Source organism: Labeo rohita, chromosome 3 (assembly GCF_022985175.1).
Source record: "Labeo rohita strain BAU-BD-2019 chromosome 3, IGBB_LRoh.1.0, whole genome shotgun sequence".
Lineage (NCBI taxonomy): Eukaryota > Metazoa > Chordata > Actinopteri > Cypriniformes > Cyprinidae > Labeo > Labeo rohita.
Genome location: NC_066871.1, coordinates 42,752,129 through 42,767,996, shown reverse-complemented (window position 1 = coordinate 42,767,996; position 15,868 = coordinate 42,752,129). Strand labels below are relative to the sequence as shown.

The window sequence follows — 15,868 nt, the reverse complement described above, 5'->3', positions numbered from 1 at the left end:
TTAAATAAAGGCGTCTGGACTTTATTTCTTTAATATTGACACTTTAAGACACGATTGTCTATGTACTACAACACGCACTTAAAAGCAATTAAAGGACTCAACAAATTAAAAAAGCGCAAATTCTAGGCTATTCACAAATCTGTAAAACCGTTTTACATAATTTACGATGTTACATTTAGCAGCACAACAAAAGCAGCAAGTAAAATAAGTTAAAAGCACCATTGAACAGTGGTACACAAATTCAGCTTTAAAGAAAGCAGAAATCACATGAAACATGATACGTTGGTGGTTTCTGTCACGTTTTGTCGGTTGTATATCTTGTTAGTTCGCCTCGTGTACACCGGTGGTTTGCTCCATTAGCGTCGGCGGGTTTCTGAAGCCACTATCCTGTCGCATGGTTTCGATAATGCCGTCTCTCTGGGTTAGATCTCGATTTCCTGACAACCAACAAGCGTGTTTTGTGTTAATAACCGACCGTCATGAGAAGAAGAAAAAAAAAAAACACTGTTAAAAATTCATTTTGCGTGAGGGTCTGTGTAATTGTACCTGTGTGACTGTAAATGCACCACAGCGACCCCATCAGACACAAACCCATCACAAACGCAGAGAACACGACCACTAACACAGGACCCTCGTCTGTTTCTGAAACACAAGTCAGGTAAACAGTTTCCACCTTGTTTTTTGTTTTAAATTTATTTATATTTTTTTTAAACAGACAGTTTCAGACCTACCGATCTAGGTATTTATAACAGCTAATCGGAAGTAGCTCACATTTAAATATTTAAGCGTGGCAAAAAGTGTGGCTACCTGGTTATTTTATCAAAATAAGAGAGATCATACAAAATGCATGTTATTTTTTATTTAGCACCGACCGGGATAAGATATTTTACAAAAAAAAAAAATCATAGTCCACAAGAGAAAATAAAAGATGAATTTATTTAAAAGAACACCGTTTGAAAGTTTACATACACCTGATTCTTCATCACCTGAATGATCCATAGCGTTTTTTTTTTTTTGTTTGTTTGTTTTTTAATGATAGTTGTTAATGAGCTCTTTTTTTGTCCTGAACAGTTAAACTGCTGCTGTTCTTTAGAATAAATCCCAAATTATTGTTTTTATGTTTTTTTTGTTTTGTTTTTTTTTTTTGTGTGTGTGTGTGTGTGTGTGTGTGTGTGTTTATTTGAACCCTTTCCGACAATGACTGCATGATTTTGAGATCCATCTTATCACACTGAGGACAACTGATGGACTCATATGCAACTATTACAGAAGATTCAAACTTTTACTGATGCTCCAGAAGGAAATGCGATGCAGTAAGAGCCGGGGTGTCAAAACTTTTTTAATTTGAAGATCAGGGTAAATTTTACTTATTTTGTCTTCTGGGAAACATGTAAGCATCTTCTGTAGCTTCTGAATGGCAGTACTAAATGGAAAAAAAAGATATTTAGGCAAAATAAGAATAATGCACACATCTTCATTTTGTTCAAAAGTTTACACCCCTGCTCTTAATGCATTGTGTTTCCTTCTAAAGCATCAGTGAGTATTTGAACCTTCTGTAATAGTTGCATATGAGCCCCGTAGTTGTCCTCAGTGTGACAAGATGGTTCTCAAAATCATACAGTCATTGTTAGAAAGGGTTCAAATACAAAAAAATGCTGAAAAACCAACAAATTTGTGGGACCTTTGGGATTTTTCTGAAGTTTTTCGGGCAGTTTAACTGTTCAGGACAAACAAGGGACTCATGAACAACTATCACTAAACAAAAAAACACAGATATAGATCATTCAGGTAACAACACAGTATTAAGAATCAAGTGTATGTAAACTTTTGAACTGGATAATTTTATAATAAATATATTATTATTAATAAATATAAATAAATATTATTTTCTCTTGTGGACTAGATGTAAACGTCTTTTATGTGAAGTATCTTATTCAGGTCAGTTTTACCAATTATTTTGGTAAAATAATTAACATGTTGCAGATTCTACAAGGTGTATGTAAACGTATTAACCAAAAATGACTTATTTCTGAAAAAGTGGTAAAACACACCGCTGTGTGCAGGAGTCTGTTTCGACATCTCAGCGGGCTTTTGAGCTAGTTTACCTGACAAACACACACACACACAAAGCATTAAAGTGTTAAAGTAATGCAAAACTTCAGTGTGTATGAGAGTTGAGAATGAGGATGTGTACAAACCAGCAGGGGGAGCCAGAAACCCAGCGGGATACGTGACCAACACAGGCCGAGACAGATTTCTGTACTCACACTGTACAACAGACAGAGATACAGATATGAGATGTTTACTAGCACATACTGACAGATGCGTTTTGTAAATGATGTCATGCTGAGATCTCATTAGTGTTCATTACTCCTGAGGATAAGAGTCATAAAGAACGCAATAGTTCTGCTTCCACATGCCAACACATTAAGCACAAAATTAAGTGACAGACAACAGGACACATACATATTGATGCAATGCATGTTTAAATGTATTTAAACCTTCTAGAACTCATTTGAAATATTCAGATTTACTGATTATTCTGATTTTATGTTTCTATAGTTAATAATATGTAATATACTATATTATGATATAATGTAGAGTATTTAGAGTTATGATATAAGAGGCATATTCAGCATTGACATTTTAGCAAATATTCATAGACAGTAGGCATGCATTAAGTCCAGTGGTCCTAAATATGTACTAAATATGAAGAAAAACTATATCCATATAGTCATGTGAACAATCAATCAGCACTGATATATTCTTAGTGATTTTTTTTTTTTTCAAAGAGAGAGTGAGTCACTTGATGATTCAAATCCCATAACTTATGGTTTTTACAATTGGTTTATGAGTCATTAGAGAACTGGCTCATAAGTTTATCATATTAGTGTTGGTTACCTGTTGAGAAGCAGTTGTGTGTGAGAGAGCAGGTATCTGAGGCCCGTCTGCGCAGATCCGAGCGGTGGCCCCTGAGGGCCCCTCATCTGACGCGCACAGCCGCAGCCGGCAGTGCAGGAACTGGATGGAGTTATTGAAGATGGGCCGCAGGACGAAACTGAACCTCAACGTGTTTGTGCTCTCACGTTCGTCCTCCCGTCTCTTCCGTCTGCGTTCCTCAGGTTTCCTCGCTCTGAGTCTGCTGGGTCTCTTGTCTTTATTTCGTCTCACTTTCTCATCTCCAGTGTGGCTCGCCGTCTGTCTCCAGCGAGAGCGTGGCTGTAGTGGTCTTCTGTTGTCTTTTCTGTCTGTCTTCTCGTCTTCCTCGTCATCATCATGTCCTGTGCTGTCTGTGGATTCCCGGGTTTCTGTGTGGCTCAGCTTGAAGGACGGGTCGGACGGGCAGGAGTCTCTGATGATGGACCAGCCGCTGTGTGCCTGCGGATCTGAGAGAGGAGAGACCAGACACGACTGGAGCTCCACAGCCTCTGCAACACCAGAACCCACTGAGATCTGACAAAGAGAAACAGAAAAAAATGACGTTAATCAAAAACTGCAGGAGACAGGAAGAAAACATCTAGAAACCACCCAGAACACCACAGCAACCACATGGAATCCACTCAAAATACCCCAGCAACAGTCTGACAACCACCCAGAACATCCCAGCAATGACATAGCAACACTCTAGCAACTACATAACAACAGCCTAGGAACCACCCAAAATCAGCAACAGCGTAGCAACCACTCAGAACACCCCAGCAATCATATAGCAACAGCCCAGCAACCACTCAAAACACCCCAGCAATCACATAGCAACAGTGTAACAACCACTCAGACCACCCCAGCATCACATAGCAACAGCCTAGCAGCCACATAGCAACAGCTTAGCAACCACATTGCATTACCCCAGCAACCACATAGCAACAGCCCAATAATCACATAGCAACAGCCTAGCAACCACATAGCAACAGCCTAGCAACTGCCAGCAATCACACAGCAACAGCCTAACAACCACTCATAACACCCCAGCAACCACATAGCAACAGCCCAGCAATCACATAGCAATAGCCTAGCAACCACATAGCAACAGCCTAGCAAGCACTCAGAACACCCCAGCAACCACATAGCAACAGCCCAGCAATCACATAGCAACAGCCTAGCAACCACATAGCATTAGCCCAGCAACCACATAGCAACAGCCCAGCAACCACACAGCAACAGCCTAGCAACCACTCATAACACCCCAGCAACCACATAGCAACAGCCCAGCAACCACACAGCAACAGCCTAGCAACCACTCATAACACCCCAGCAACCACATAGCAACAGCCTAGCAACCACATAGCAGCAGTCCAGCAACCACTCAGAACAACCTACCAACCTCCTAGCAACATGAAAACAGTAGAAATGTATGCTATAGTAGAAATGTATGCTATTTTCTCATGATCTCTCTAGTCTTTCAGAAAATATATCAATTTAACGCTATTATTTGTATATGTTTTTAGTTTTAGATTTTATCTTTGCTGTTATTAATTATTAATGTTTAAATATTTGTATGTCACTTATTTATTGATTTTTGTTCAGTTGCTAGGTGTAGTTTGCTTGACTGTGTATGAGTTTTCTTATTCACATTATACATGACTAAGGTGCAAGTGTTTTAGCACACAAACAATTTGTTATTCCACAATTGTTTTTACATACACTAAAGAAACGGCCACAGGGCGATGGGAGTCCCGTGTCCTTGAGCTCTTTTAATCATGTTATGGACTCCACCACCGTGCTATCGCCGGTTCTGACCTTCAAGAGATGCCAGAGAGGAAACAAGCCCACAAATGCAAAAGATAACACCGACCTGCACATAGACACGGTCGTACGCTGTGATTACGCACGGCCCCACGGCTCTCTTCTCGTAGGTCTCGGTGACAAACAGCTCCATGGATAGGACTGGAGCGGTGCGGCCTCTCGGCACCCAGGGACTGAAATGCAGCGCCTCCTCAGGCCTGGAGGACGGAGTCACGTCTGATGGACTCACAGGAGTGATCAGAGACGATTCACAGCTGATCTGAACAGAGAGAAAGCAGACAAAAACCAGTGAGACAAACATGCAGTTTAGAGCAATTTCTTTTATGAAAAGAACTGTACATCATTTACAGTTTTTATTAGATTGAAATATATTAATACTTTTATGCAGCAAGGATGCGTTAAATTGCTCCAAAGTGTCAGTAAAGATTTATAATATTACAAGATTATATTTAAAATAAATGCTGTTCCTTTGAACTTTCTATTCATCAAAGCATCCTAAAAATGAAATCTATCATGGTTTTCACAAAAATATGTGCTCTTTTCAGCACTGACAATAATTTGAAATGTTTCTTAAGCAGCAAATCAGCATTTTAGAATTTTCTGAAGGATCATGTGACCAGTTTTGGGTGCAATGCATCATAAGTTACACAAGTTACTTAATCAGATTACTTTCCAAGTAACTAGTAAAGTAATGCATTACTTTTACAATAAAACATACAAGTTACTTTTTCAGATAAGTAACTCAAGTTACTTCCTTTTATAATTTATTCACTGACAGAGTAATGTAATACATTACTTTCCAGTAACACAATCAGTTACATTCTTATCAACACAATATTGTAATGCATTAAAAGTAACTTCCTCCATCACTGCATGTGACCCTGAAGACTGGAGTAATGATGCTAAAAATTCAGCTTTGCATCACAGGAATAAATTACATTTTACAATATATTCACATCAAAAACAGCTATTCACAATATTACTGTTTTTACTGTAAATAAATAAAAATACTAAAAACAAGTCAAATAAGACATTTTTTCCTCATATTTTGTTTAAAATCAGTCAAATATAAGCATCCAGTTTCCATTACGGTTCAGATGCTGCCTAAGTACACATTGAGGAATTGAAACACTCACATGAATGGCCAACGGACTTGTCTCATTCAACATCTCCCCATCTGTCTCATTGTTCAAACCCTCGAATGGTTTCCGTTTCCACAGGAACACCTTGAAAAAAACAGTTAAAATATATAGCAGTAAGAAATGAACCATTCTTCCCCCACGTCTTTTGGAGATGCTCCCATCACCAAACCTGTTAATGGTTTGTTCTGCTGAATCTGGTTCAGCGTGACCCAGGTTGTCTGTTTTTGGTGTGCGGTTACACCTGGCAAGTTTATGCTTTCATCTTCAGTGATGGGGAGACGGTGTGACCCAGGTCAGGTTTATTTTCTGCACTACAGAACCATACTAAAATGAACTATTTTTATAATCACTTCAAAACGTACCATACGTTTTGAACTTTCTCTTTTAATTAAACTGAATGATGAATGATCTTGCTGAAAACAAGATATTACATCAGGTATTATGATTATATTGATTATATACACTATTTTTTAAATTATGTTATGTTTTTAATTATTATGTCTCTCACTGTATTTGTGTAATGAACTCTTCCGTTCACTTCATCCATTTCTCCCTCCGTCCCACAGGAAATTACTGGGAAAACCAACAGGAAATGGCTTCCATTAAATTCACCCCGGCAGTTGTGATCTCGCAGGGTCACTGCTGACACTGGAAAAATCTGTGCGTATATAAACAATTCAATTAATCAAACTTGAACATGTAAAGAATATTGAATAATATGCACCTGCTCAGGTGTTTGAGGTTAGATATTTTAATTTAATGCTTTTAAAAATAGTCAGAAAAATATATAAATAAAAAGTATAAAAACTATATTATCTTAATGATACTAAAATAACTAATTCATTGTCACTTATGAACAATTTAATGCGCCTTTGATGAATAAAATTATTAATTTCTTTCAAAAAGATATATCTTTTATACATACATTCACTTTTATTAAAAAAATAAAAAATAAAAAAAAACTCTAAAAGTATATTTACTTTAATAAGCATAAAGAAAGAAATAGTATTGCAGGGTGCCTATTGGTTACCTGTAGCATCTGTGTATCCACGGTAACAGTAAGAGCTCCGCCCTCACAGTGGTAGCTGAGCGCCGCACTGCTTCTGTCTGTCATGATGACTTCCTGCCACCCGTCTGAAGACCTCAGTTCAGCGTCTGACCCTCCTGAACCACAAACACGGCTCCATCACAAACCCTAGTGAGCGAACCTCGCTGTCTACATAGGCAGCTGCCTTCCGAGACTACATCCTAACCTACTCTACTGAATGCTTTTCTACAAATAGCTCATGAAAGTGTACTAACAAATAGATTTAATCTGATCTTGTGCAAAAGTGTTTGTCAGTATGATCAAATATTCAAGCAAATGTTAAAAATCATGGTTTTCCAACCTTTTCCACCTTCCCTTAACTTGATGACAAAGCGATTTGCCAGGTCAGCCTCGGTGTACGAGGTCACTTTGGGAAAGCCGTTCTGATTGGCCCATTCTAGAAGGTCAGGGGTGCTGAGGAGGTCAGAGGTCACAGTGCTGATCATGCTGAGGTCGGGGGCTTGAGTTCGGTACGGCAGACTCACGCTGTTGGACGACTGAACGAGATGCGCAGCTGTTCATAAGTGATAAAGTGTTTGGAAAAGAGCACAGGTTAGAACTACAGATGTAACTTACATAAACCCTGATGTGACCTTTGACCTCTGGAGCCACCAGAGCCCAGTTGACTGGAACCGCACTGCTGAAGATTAGAACAATCCTGTGATACCCTGAACGAGCCACTGGAGGCAGTAGAGAGACAGAGACCTCCACCTGCAGAGAGCTGAGAGAGAGAAAATTTACTGTTCATTTTTTATAGGATCTGTGGTGTTGTCAGTTATGACAGAGAATCATTGCGAGTTTGTTAAATAATAAAGAATAAAACAGTGAGTCTGTTATCATTGAGACCTGGTAGTGAATCAGAGGGTTTTTATTAAAATGAATAGAAAAGAAAGGAAGTGATTGGATTATTTTATTCAAATATTATTATATTATTTTTTATTGTCCTCTTGAGGCATCCCACTTGTTCTCCTTTCAATGCATATCTTTATTTAATTTTAATAAATTGATCAATTACTATAATTTACTTATCTTTTTCGTTATTTTTTATAACTTTTTAATGACTTTTTAAAATGCTGTATATAAATTAAAAAAACCCTTTGAATCTAAAAATTACATAAATAAAATTGCTTATTTTTCTTTTAGTCTATACCTTTATTTCATTTCAATTAATTTAGCCATGTCTTCCATTTTAATTTCTTTCTTTCTTTCTTTTTTATTCATCAGGTACATTTTTATTTAATGTAATACCTATTTAAAGCACTTTACATTTTCATTGTGTATGAAATGTTATTTTTATTAAGGCATTATTTTATTTTTGTCCTTTTTATGAATGCATTTTATTTTCCTTTTACCTTTATTTTTTGTCCATTTAAATTTTTTATTTATTATTATTTTGTCTCATAGGTTTCCTTTTTATTACTAGTAAGTAAAATGTTAAATTTACATCAATTTTTTTCTGTAATATTTTTTACATTAAAAATAATTTTATGTGCGAGATTATATAAGAAATGTTTCCATTTCTTCTATTTTTATTTTTACTTTTTAGTTACTTTATTTCTATTATAGGCTATAACAAATAAACATTTGAAAAACGTTTTTTATTAACTCTTGAATCTCCATTTCTCAGTCTTTATAAACCTGATGCAGTTTCTGCTTCTGCTTCTCATCTTAATTTAAGATTTTCCACTCAGCCTCAAGAGCTGAACTCACCCACACAGGCTGGATCCTGAGGACCAGAGGCGGATGATGTGGACCTCCATCTCCATGGGCTGGTCTGACGAGACGCAAACATGAACCTCCTGCTCCTGCAGCTCTGAGGCCAGATAGTTCTGAGACAGAAACGGGGACCGCAGGCGGCACTCGCTCGGCATGCTGGGATCTAGGGTCCAGAAAAAAATCTAAAGCACAGGCCAATTTTTGAACAATTTAAATAAGTGCGGAATAGTGTGTGTTTTTACCCTCTCCAAGGCGGAGGTAAACACGGTTTGCACGTACAGTGTGCGTAAGGGACGAGATGGTGGCGTGGCGCTGGAGGATCCAGCGCAGCAGGACTCGCGGCCGCCGTGGCAGAGACGGAACCTGCGTCACACGGATGGACAAGCTTGAAGACTCGGCCGTGCAGTTGAGAGACACCTAGGAAAAAGCAGGTGAACGCCTACATTAAGAGTTACTTTTTTCTCTTTAAAGCAACCTTTTTAACCTTGAAAAAAAAAAAAAAAACTTTGGGTGAACTAGTCCTTTAAAAAAAAAAAAACTATTAAACAGTCAGACCATTGAGTCAGCATGGGACGAAGACAACGTCACACACCTGCACCAGCACATTGATGTTGTGTGACAGTCCCTCGTTTTCCAGCACCCAATGCACAGCATGCTGGGAGCTCAGCACCAAAATCACCGCCCGGTCGATGGGCCGAGAAACGATCAAAGGCCTCAACACCACCGTTACCTGCAGATAGGACACGAAAATACGATGTTTGCACACCAACTGGACAAATACAAGTGGACCAATGTCTCATACCTGTTTGTTGGAGGCTTTGCCCACAGAAATCACATGGGTCTCTTTAGCTCCACCCTCTCTGGCCGCACAGCCTGTTCCTGCCTCAAAGCGCTCCAGCTGAGCCTGCACTGGATGCAGCGCCTCCACAGGCCACATGGAGCACTGCAGCTCTCTGCTGGACACTGACACACAGAGATGGCTTAAACTTCAAGATCACTGAACAAAAACGTTATATATATATATAAATATATATATATTATTAATGCATTAAAATGCGTTATTATATATATAATTTTAGTTTTAATTTTAGTTTAATGTTGAATAATTTTATGTGCTTGTCATTTTAAGTTTTGAATCTTATATTCATTTTTAGCAATTTTATGTGCTTTTGTCATTTTTATTAGTTTATGAAATAGTTTACATTTTTATATTTTCATTCGTTTTCATTTTAGTTTAATTTGTAGTAATTTCATGTATTTTTTTTTTCATTTTGGTTCATCAGCTTTTATACTTATATGTTAATTTTTCATTTAAGTTTAATTTTTAATAATTATGTTTCAGGCTTTTGTCCTTTTTGTTTTTTTTGGAAAATGTAATTTTTTTAAAAAAATTACTATTTAGGTTTCATTTATTTGTATTTTCTTTTCCCCCCAAGTTAATTATTTTTGCGATTCAGCTCATTTCATGTAGCTGCCAGAACAACATGTATAATTTTCATTTGATTTTAAGTTTTCATCTAATATTCATATTTTATTTCATTTCAGCTTTTGTGTTACGTTTTTAAAAACCTTACAGTACCATGATATTTAATTTTTAATTTGGTATTAATACAGTAACATGTATTGCATCTGATACCATTACTGTACCATGGTACGTCACAGTACTCCAAAACACACACATGCTAATACTCACTCACACGTATTTAACGTAACAGCTTACGTCCAACCCAGAGACGCAAATGAAACTCACACTCCCGTCATACACGGCGCAGGACACTGTTAATGTATTCACACAAAATCACCACACATCTGCGCAAGCTTTCACATTCAGCCTAGAGAAATGCGTCTGGCTGCTCTCTCTTTCACCTTCATACTGAAACAACTGAAACCACAGCTTCATAATCTTTTGTATTCTGAGTGACCAGGTGGACATTTTTGAAGTGAGTTGTACCTGCAGTTCCGACCACATCCAAAAGGAGGAAGAGTAGAGCACCGCCCGTCCAAGGCATCATCCTTCAGCACTTCACAGATTTCAGACAGAATTCACCAACATACTAAATAATGAATCGAGGGATGTGAAACAAGACAAAAGTAAATGATTTAAGGCACCCCAATATTTAGATTGTTTTTTAATGACTTTCTATTTTACATCATAATAGTTTTTCAGTGTAACATACCCACAATGTCCATATATTTCGTGCCCACCACGTTCTAAACACTAATTATACCCATTACAGAACGTGTGTAATGATGCATTTATATAATTTCTAAATAATAATTAACTAAAATAATTAAAAAACAATTCTAAGCACAATTTAGTAAACGAATTGAACTTAAGCAAGACAGATTAATAAACGTTAATTGAATGTATTGTTTTTATTTTAACCCATCGTTCATTTATTCATATATTTTAACTAAGTACATATTTAGTTCCTTAAAACTCACCTGCAGCTAGTCTTGGATCCAAATTACATCACTGATGCGCCTGTTTACTCGCTCACCGGAGACCCCCAGCACAGGACAGGACAGCAGCATCAGACCGTGGACCGGACCCGGAATGGACAGCGTTCCAGCCCCGCAGAGGAGTTTGTATAGGTTGATCCGTGTCTTCTGATGGGGTGAGAAAAGTTCGGGTCAGCTGATGTAGTTCGGAGGAGGGCGGGGCCGAGCGGTGGGGAGACGCGCGTGCTGGAGGCGGGAAGAAAGTTCCCGCGCGCTGAACTGAGGGAGAGAAAGATTGAGATGCGAGCGTCGAAGAACAGGTATAGAAAGACACGGCGCGATGACATTTAATGAAATTTTAACCAAATCTACTTTCTTTGTGTGAACAGGATAATGTAGAAACCAAAAGTGAGAGAAAACCTCGTTGTTTTTCCGGACAAAAAGTAGTGTGGTAGTGATGTCAGTGACTTGTCTGGATTGGTACCACATCCAATCGTCATGGTATAGTACTGCGGTACTTGTGGTGTTTTTTGTTATTGTTAATCTACCAACCATTAATATTGCTGTTTGAACTGAGGGAGAGAAAGATTAAAGGGTTAGTTCACCCAAAAGTTAAAATTCTGTCATATACTCACCCTCATGTTGTTCAAAATCCGACCTTCGTTCATCTTCAGAAAATAAATAAAAGATATTTTTGATGATATCCGAAAAATTACTGTGGTGGTAATATGGTACAGTTATATAGCATATATAGTAGATGATCAGATTGTAATGAAGAATTTTAATTAAGTCTATGCCAAAGGCATATCATTCAGACAAAATGGTTTTACCATGGTACTTTTTTTGCTTAATTTAACTGATTGTTCCTGTTAATTCTGCATACATAAACACAAAATTATATTCTTCAGTTAGTTCATAATTACAGTTAATTTTATTAAACAATTGGCTCAGTTCTTTTGGTTTGTTGCTGGACCCTTCTAATTAGACAAGTGTTTTAGTTATCATCTTGTTTTTGGTCAAAGTGACACATTTCATTGAATTAGATGTTGTTTGTTTCACAGAAGAGCAGGTGAGGGTTGGGTTTCCTAAATTGAACCTTTTACAAAATCTCATGCTATTGCCTGCTCTTGTCTCCACAGCAACGGTATATAACCGAAGCCCTGTATTAGCAGTAACTTAATGTTAAGAACCTTGGTTCGACAGCTGATTTTCATAAAGCGTGTATAGCCTGAATAGAATGTTGGATAAAAGCATTTGCCAAATAAATGTAATTACGACCAACTATGTCCTTCATGTAAAACTACAAGTAACTCATATGTCAAAATGTCCTCAAATCAAATGTCCTCAATGAAAATATTTACATCTACATCTGTCTTGGATTTCAGAAACCACTGTTTTGGATTTCCGATTGATTTACACAGCGTTAAGATGCACCAAACAACAGTACTATCTTGAATGATAATCACATTTCTTAAAAGTTGATACATCTGCAGTACTTTAAAAGCCAAACAGTTAAAGTTCTGATAATATGAGTTTGAACAGAGAATCATAGGCTATTAAAAGAATCAAGGGAAGATAAGAGGCTTATTTAAAATTATTTTACATAAGTCAACATGGGAGTAGAGAAGAAAATACCACCAGAAAATGAAATTCCATGGTATCCAATTGAGTCGTTGAAAGTTATTTTAAAAAATACTCAATATAGGAGCAGAAATAGATAAAGGATATATCGGTGGAAGAAAAAAAATGATGACTTTAGTATTGCATGTTTGCAAAGAGCAAAAGTTGCAGTTTTGAACTAATACTGAACAGGTATTGTTATTCATTTTACACTAAATTTATGTGAATGGTTGTGAGGAGTCTTTGAGATTTTAACATTTCTTTCTGTATCTGTTTTTTTCATCTCTCTCTAGCATTTTTTCATGTCTTTGCATGCAGACAAAACTTTTTAGATGCTTTCATCCCCACTGACTCTGATAACTTATTTGGGATCACTAGAATCCTATTGTGTTGTTTCCGATTAAGTGATGAAAAACAGTCAACTTTTACAGTCAGTCGTAAAATAAGAAAACATACTATTAGTTTCCCACCATTAGATTGAGCAGGAGTCCTTTAGGATCATGGCCACAGTTTTCCCTCAAAGTCAACTATCTGAGAGAAGACAGCTGATTGCCAATTGATTTTGGAGGACTCGACGTACAAGTTGAAAACAAAAATGATGTAAACACACAGAAAGAGATATATTGAGAAGGAGTGTAAACAACTTTACCAGATACAAAAGAACGGCCATTTTTGGAGTCAGCGAAAAACAAACATGGCTGTTATCTTCACCTTGAGCAGAAACATGTGGAACGGCGAGCTTCTGTCTGCAGATGAACAGATTACTCTACTGTTAAAGAGACAAACAAGACAAACATCTTGAATTGTCAAAAACTCAAACACACATTGTTTTAAAATGCCTCTCAAGGAAAAACTGTTTTTCATTTACTGTGTTCACTGAAACAAGCAAGTAGATAAAAACTAAAACCATTTAAAAAAAAAAAAAAAAAAATTACTTGAAATAATATAAATGCTAACTAAAATGTTTATTTAATTTATCATTTTATGTACTAAAATAACTAAAAACCGAAGAAAAAAAGAAAAAAAAAACACATTAAAAACTATATAAAATCATAAATAGGACAAATACACAACAGAATGACTAAAACTTTAACTAAAATGAAAAAGAAAAGAGAAAATCTACAAACTACTTAAAAATGTTATTTTAAAATATGCAAAAAATGTAAAATTTAAAAATGTGACTATACAGACAAAGAATGACTAAAATTTTAACATTTAAATGAAAACAGTGAATATAAAAACTAATATAAATTAGATTTACATACTACAATAGTAATTGAAATAAATATTAATAAAACTATAGATGTTTAAAAAATAATAAAAATGACAAATATAACAGAAATAACAGAATTACTAAAACTTTAACTAAAATTAAAATGAAAACAGTAAATATAGAAATAAAAATGAATCCAAAATATTAATTAAAACTATAATAGTATCTCAATGATACTGAAACAATACTGATTACTATTTGTACTCTGGGTTAAATACACAGACAAACCTGAGCCTAACTGTTATACTTTGAAATGGTAAACATCTAGTTTCAAACATAGAAGTTTGAACAAAGTTCCTAAGTTCAACAATGTTGTTGGTACTTCACCAGCACTGCCAACTCCATCACCTCAGATGAAGAGCGGAGTATTTTGTTATTAGTTCTGCAAAGAAACTCAGAGGTCAAACTGTGTGGAAAAAGTATATATGTGCAGAATATTTAATGTGATGAGACCAGAACACACCTGAGCCTTCCCCACAAATCAGAGCCACATGACCCCGCGCAGAACGAGGCGGGAATCTCAACCAGCTGCTGCAATCACTGAGAGATGTTTAAAAACATCATGTAATTTAACCGCTTTACTCTGCTCTGATGATGTTCAATTAACTCACGTCAGATGTTTTGGTTAGTCTGGAGCAAGATCATTTGGACTGTGCATTTTCAGTCTGTCTGAGTGGCCTCTTTACATTGATTCATCATAAGCTACCGGGAAAAATACCAGAGTGGAAAGATAAATGCTTCCTACACTCATTTTACTCTGACATTCTTTACAGGATTTCTCAAACTTTTTTGAAGGACCTCTTTTATAAAACCCCTACTGTTCACAAAAGTCATTTTAAATTATTATGATGATTTTTTTGTCCCCTAATAAAAATGCATTATATATTACTGGTTATCTAAAAATGTTAAAATCAAGATTACTTGAAAAGGCATGAGACGAAAATAAGCAAGCAAACAAACAAATAAGACCAAAAATAAGGTTTGGTTCCACTGTATGAAGAATTTTTGGGTACAATATGTCACAGTTTACTTTACTTTGCTATCCTCACTTCCATAAATGAACTATAGTGTCCTGTACCCACTAGTAAAAAAATATCAAAAATTACATCTGGTGTCTGAATCTTTTTTGGTTTAACTGTATGTGGGGGCCTTTGAATATTGTGTTGGTTGAGAACCACTGCTAAAATTCATGCTGGCTAAAACATTAATTTTTTCTTACCAAATGAATTAAAAAATGTATTAGGCATTGTATTAAGCAATTGCAAATGAGTATTCATTGCAGACTTGTGATTGAATTTCATGGAGGTTTTTAGGGAAGGGTCTCTAATTTTGTGACTACAAAAAAAAATTTTGGTGTGGGGACTGAGAACAAAATAAGCTCTGATAGTTTACTGCCGCCATCCTGCAGTAATTAAGTATTAACATGACCGTCAGGATGCATTAGCGGTTACCCTACAAATGCGACAGTGACTACCTGCGTAGGTAGTATGAGTGATTGAATCCAAATGTTCCTTTAAGATGAATTTTACCCCGCTTTATATTTAGCATGTTAATATGAGGTGTAAAAAGGGGCCATTGTATCATAGCAAGATACTTAACCACAACTGAAATGAATGCGCCAATTTAGGTGAAAATGCATGTCATGTTACTGGAGTTTAGTGCGATGTGATTTGATTGAAAAAAGCCATATTATCGAGCAGATAAACAATGACTCAATAAGTCAATGAGGGAAAAAAAGATATAGGAGTGTAGTTTGTTCACAGAACAACATGACCTCCTATTTTACAGCTCCATCTCTTAGTCTCCATGGATACTTTCTCCTTCTCTCCTCTGGGGAATAATGAC

General features: G+C 36.4%; 1 protein-coding gene across 3 annotated transcripts; it reads right to left on the bottom strand.

Annotated features, from left to right (window-relative positions):
• Positions 1-189: 189 nt before the first annotated feature.
• engl (endoglin, like) lies at positions 190-14,411 on the bottom strand. Of its 3 annotated transcripts, none has more exons than XM_051106526.1 (19): positions 14,372-14,411; positions 13,400-13,519; positions 11,134-11,409; positions 10,640-10,742; positions 9,491-9,651; positions 9,281-9,418; positions 8,931-9,105; positions 8,683-8,851; positions 7,549-7,693; positions 7,274-7,469; positions 6,916-7,049; positions 6,394-6,543; positions 5,880-5,969; positions 4,793-5,002; positions 2,902-3,453; positions 2,199-2,268; positions 2,052-2,105; positions 547-642; positions 190-437 (listed from the first exon to the last, which is right to left on the bottom strand). In XM_051106526.1, the coding sequence occupies exons 4-19, from the start codon at positions 10,698-10,700 to the stop codon at positions 322-324; spliced, it is 2,517 nt and encodes an 838-aa protein (XP_050962483.1). In that variant the 5' UTR covers positions 10,701-10,742; positions 11,134-11,409; positions 13,400-13,519; positions 14,372-14,411; the 3' UTR covers positions 190-321. The 3 variants fall into 3 exon arrangements, with proteins under 3 accessions (XP_050962483.1, XP_050962484.1, XP_050962485.1); XM_051106527.1 differs by having other exon boundaries at positions 11,134-11,298; XM_051106528.1 differs by lacking the exons at positions 190-437; positions 547-642; positions 13,400-13,519; positions 14,372-14,411 and adding an exon at positions 1,133-1,423 and having other exon boundaries at positions 11,134-11,740.
• Positions 14,412-15,868: the final 1,457 nt, after the last annotated feature.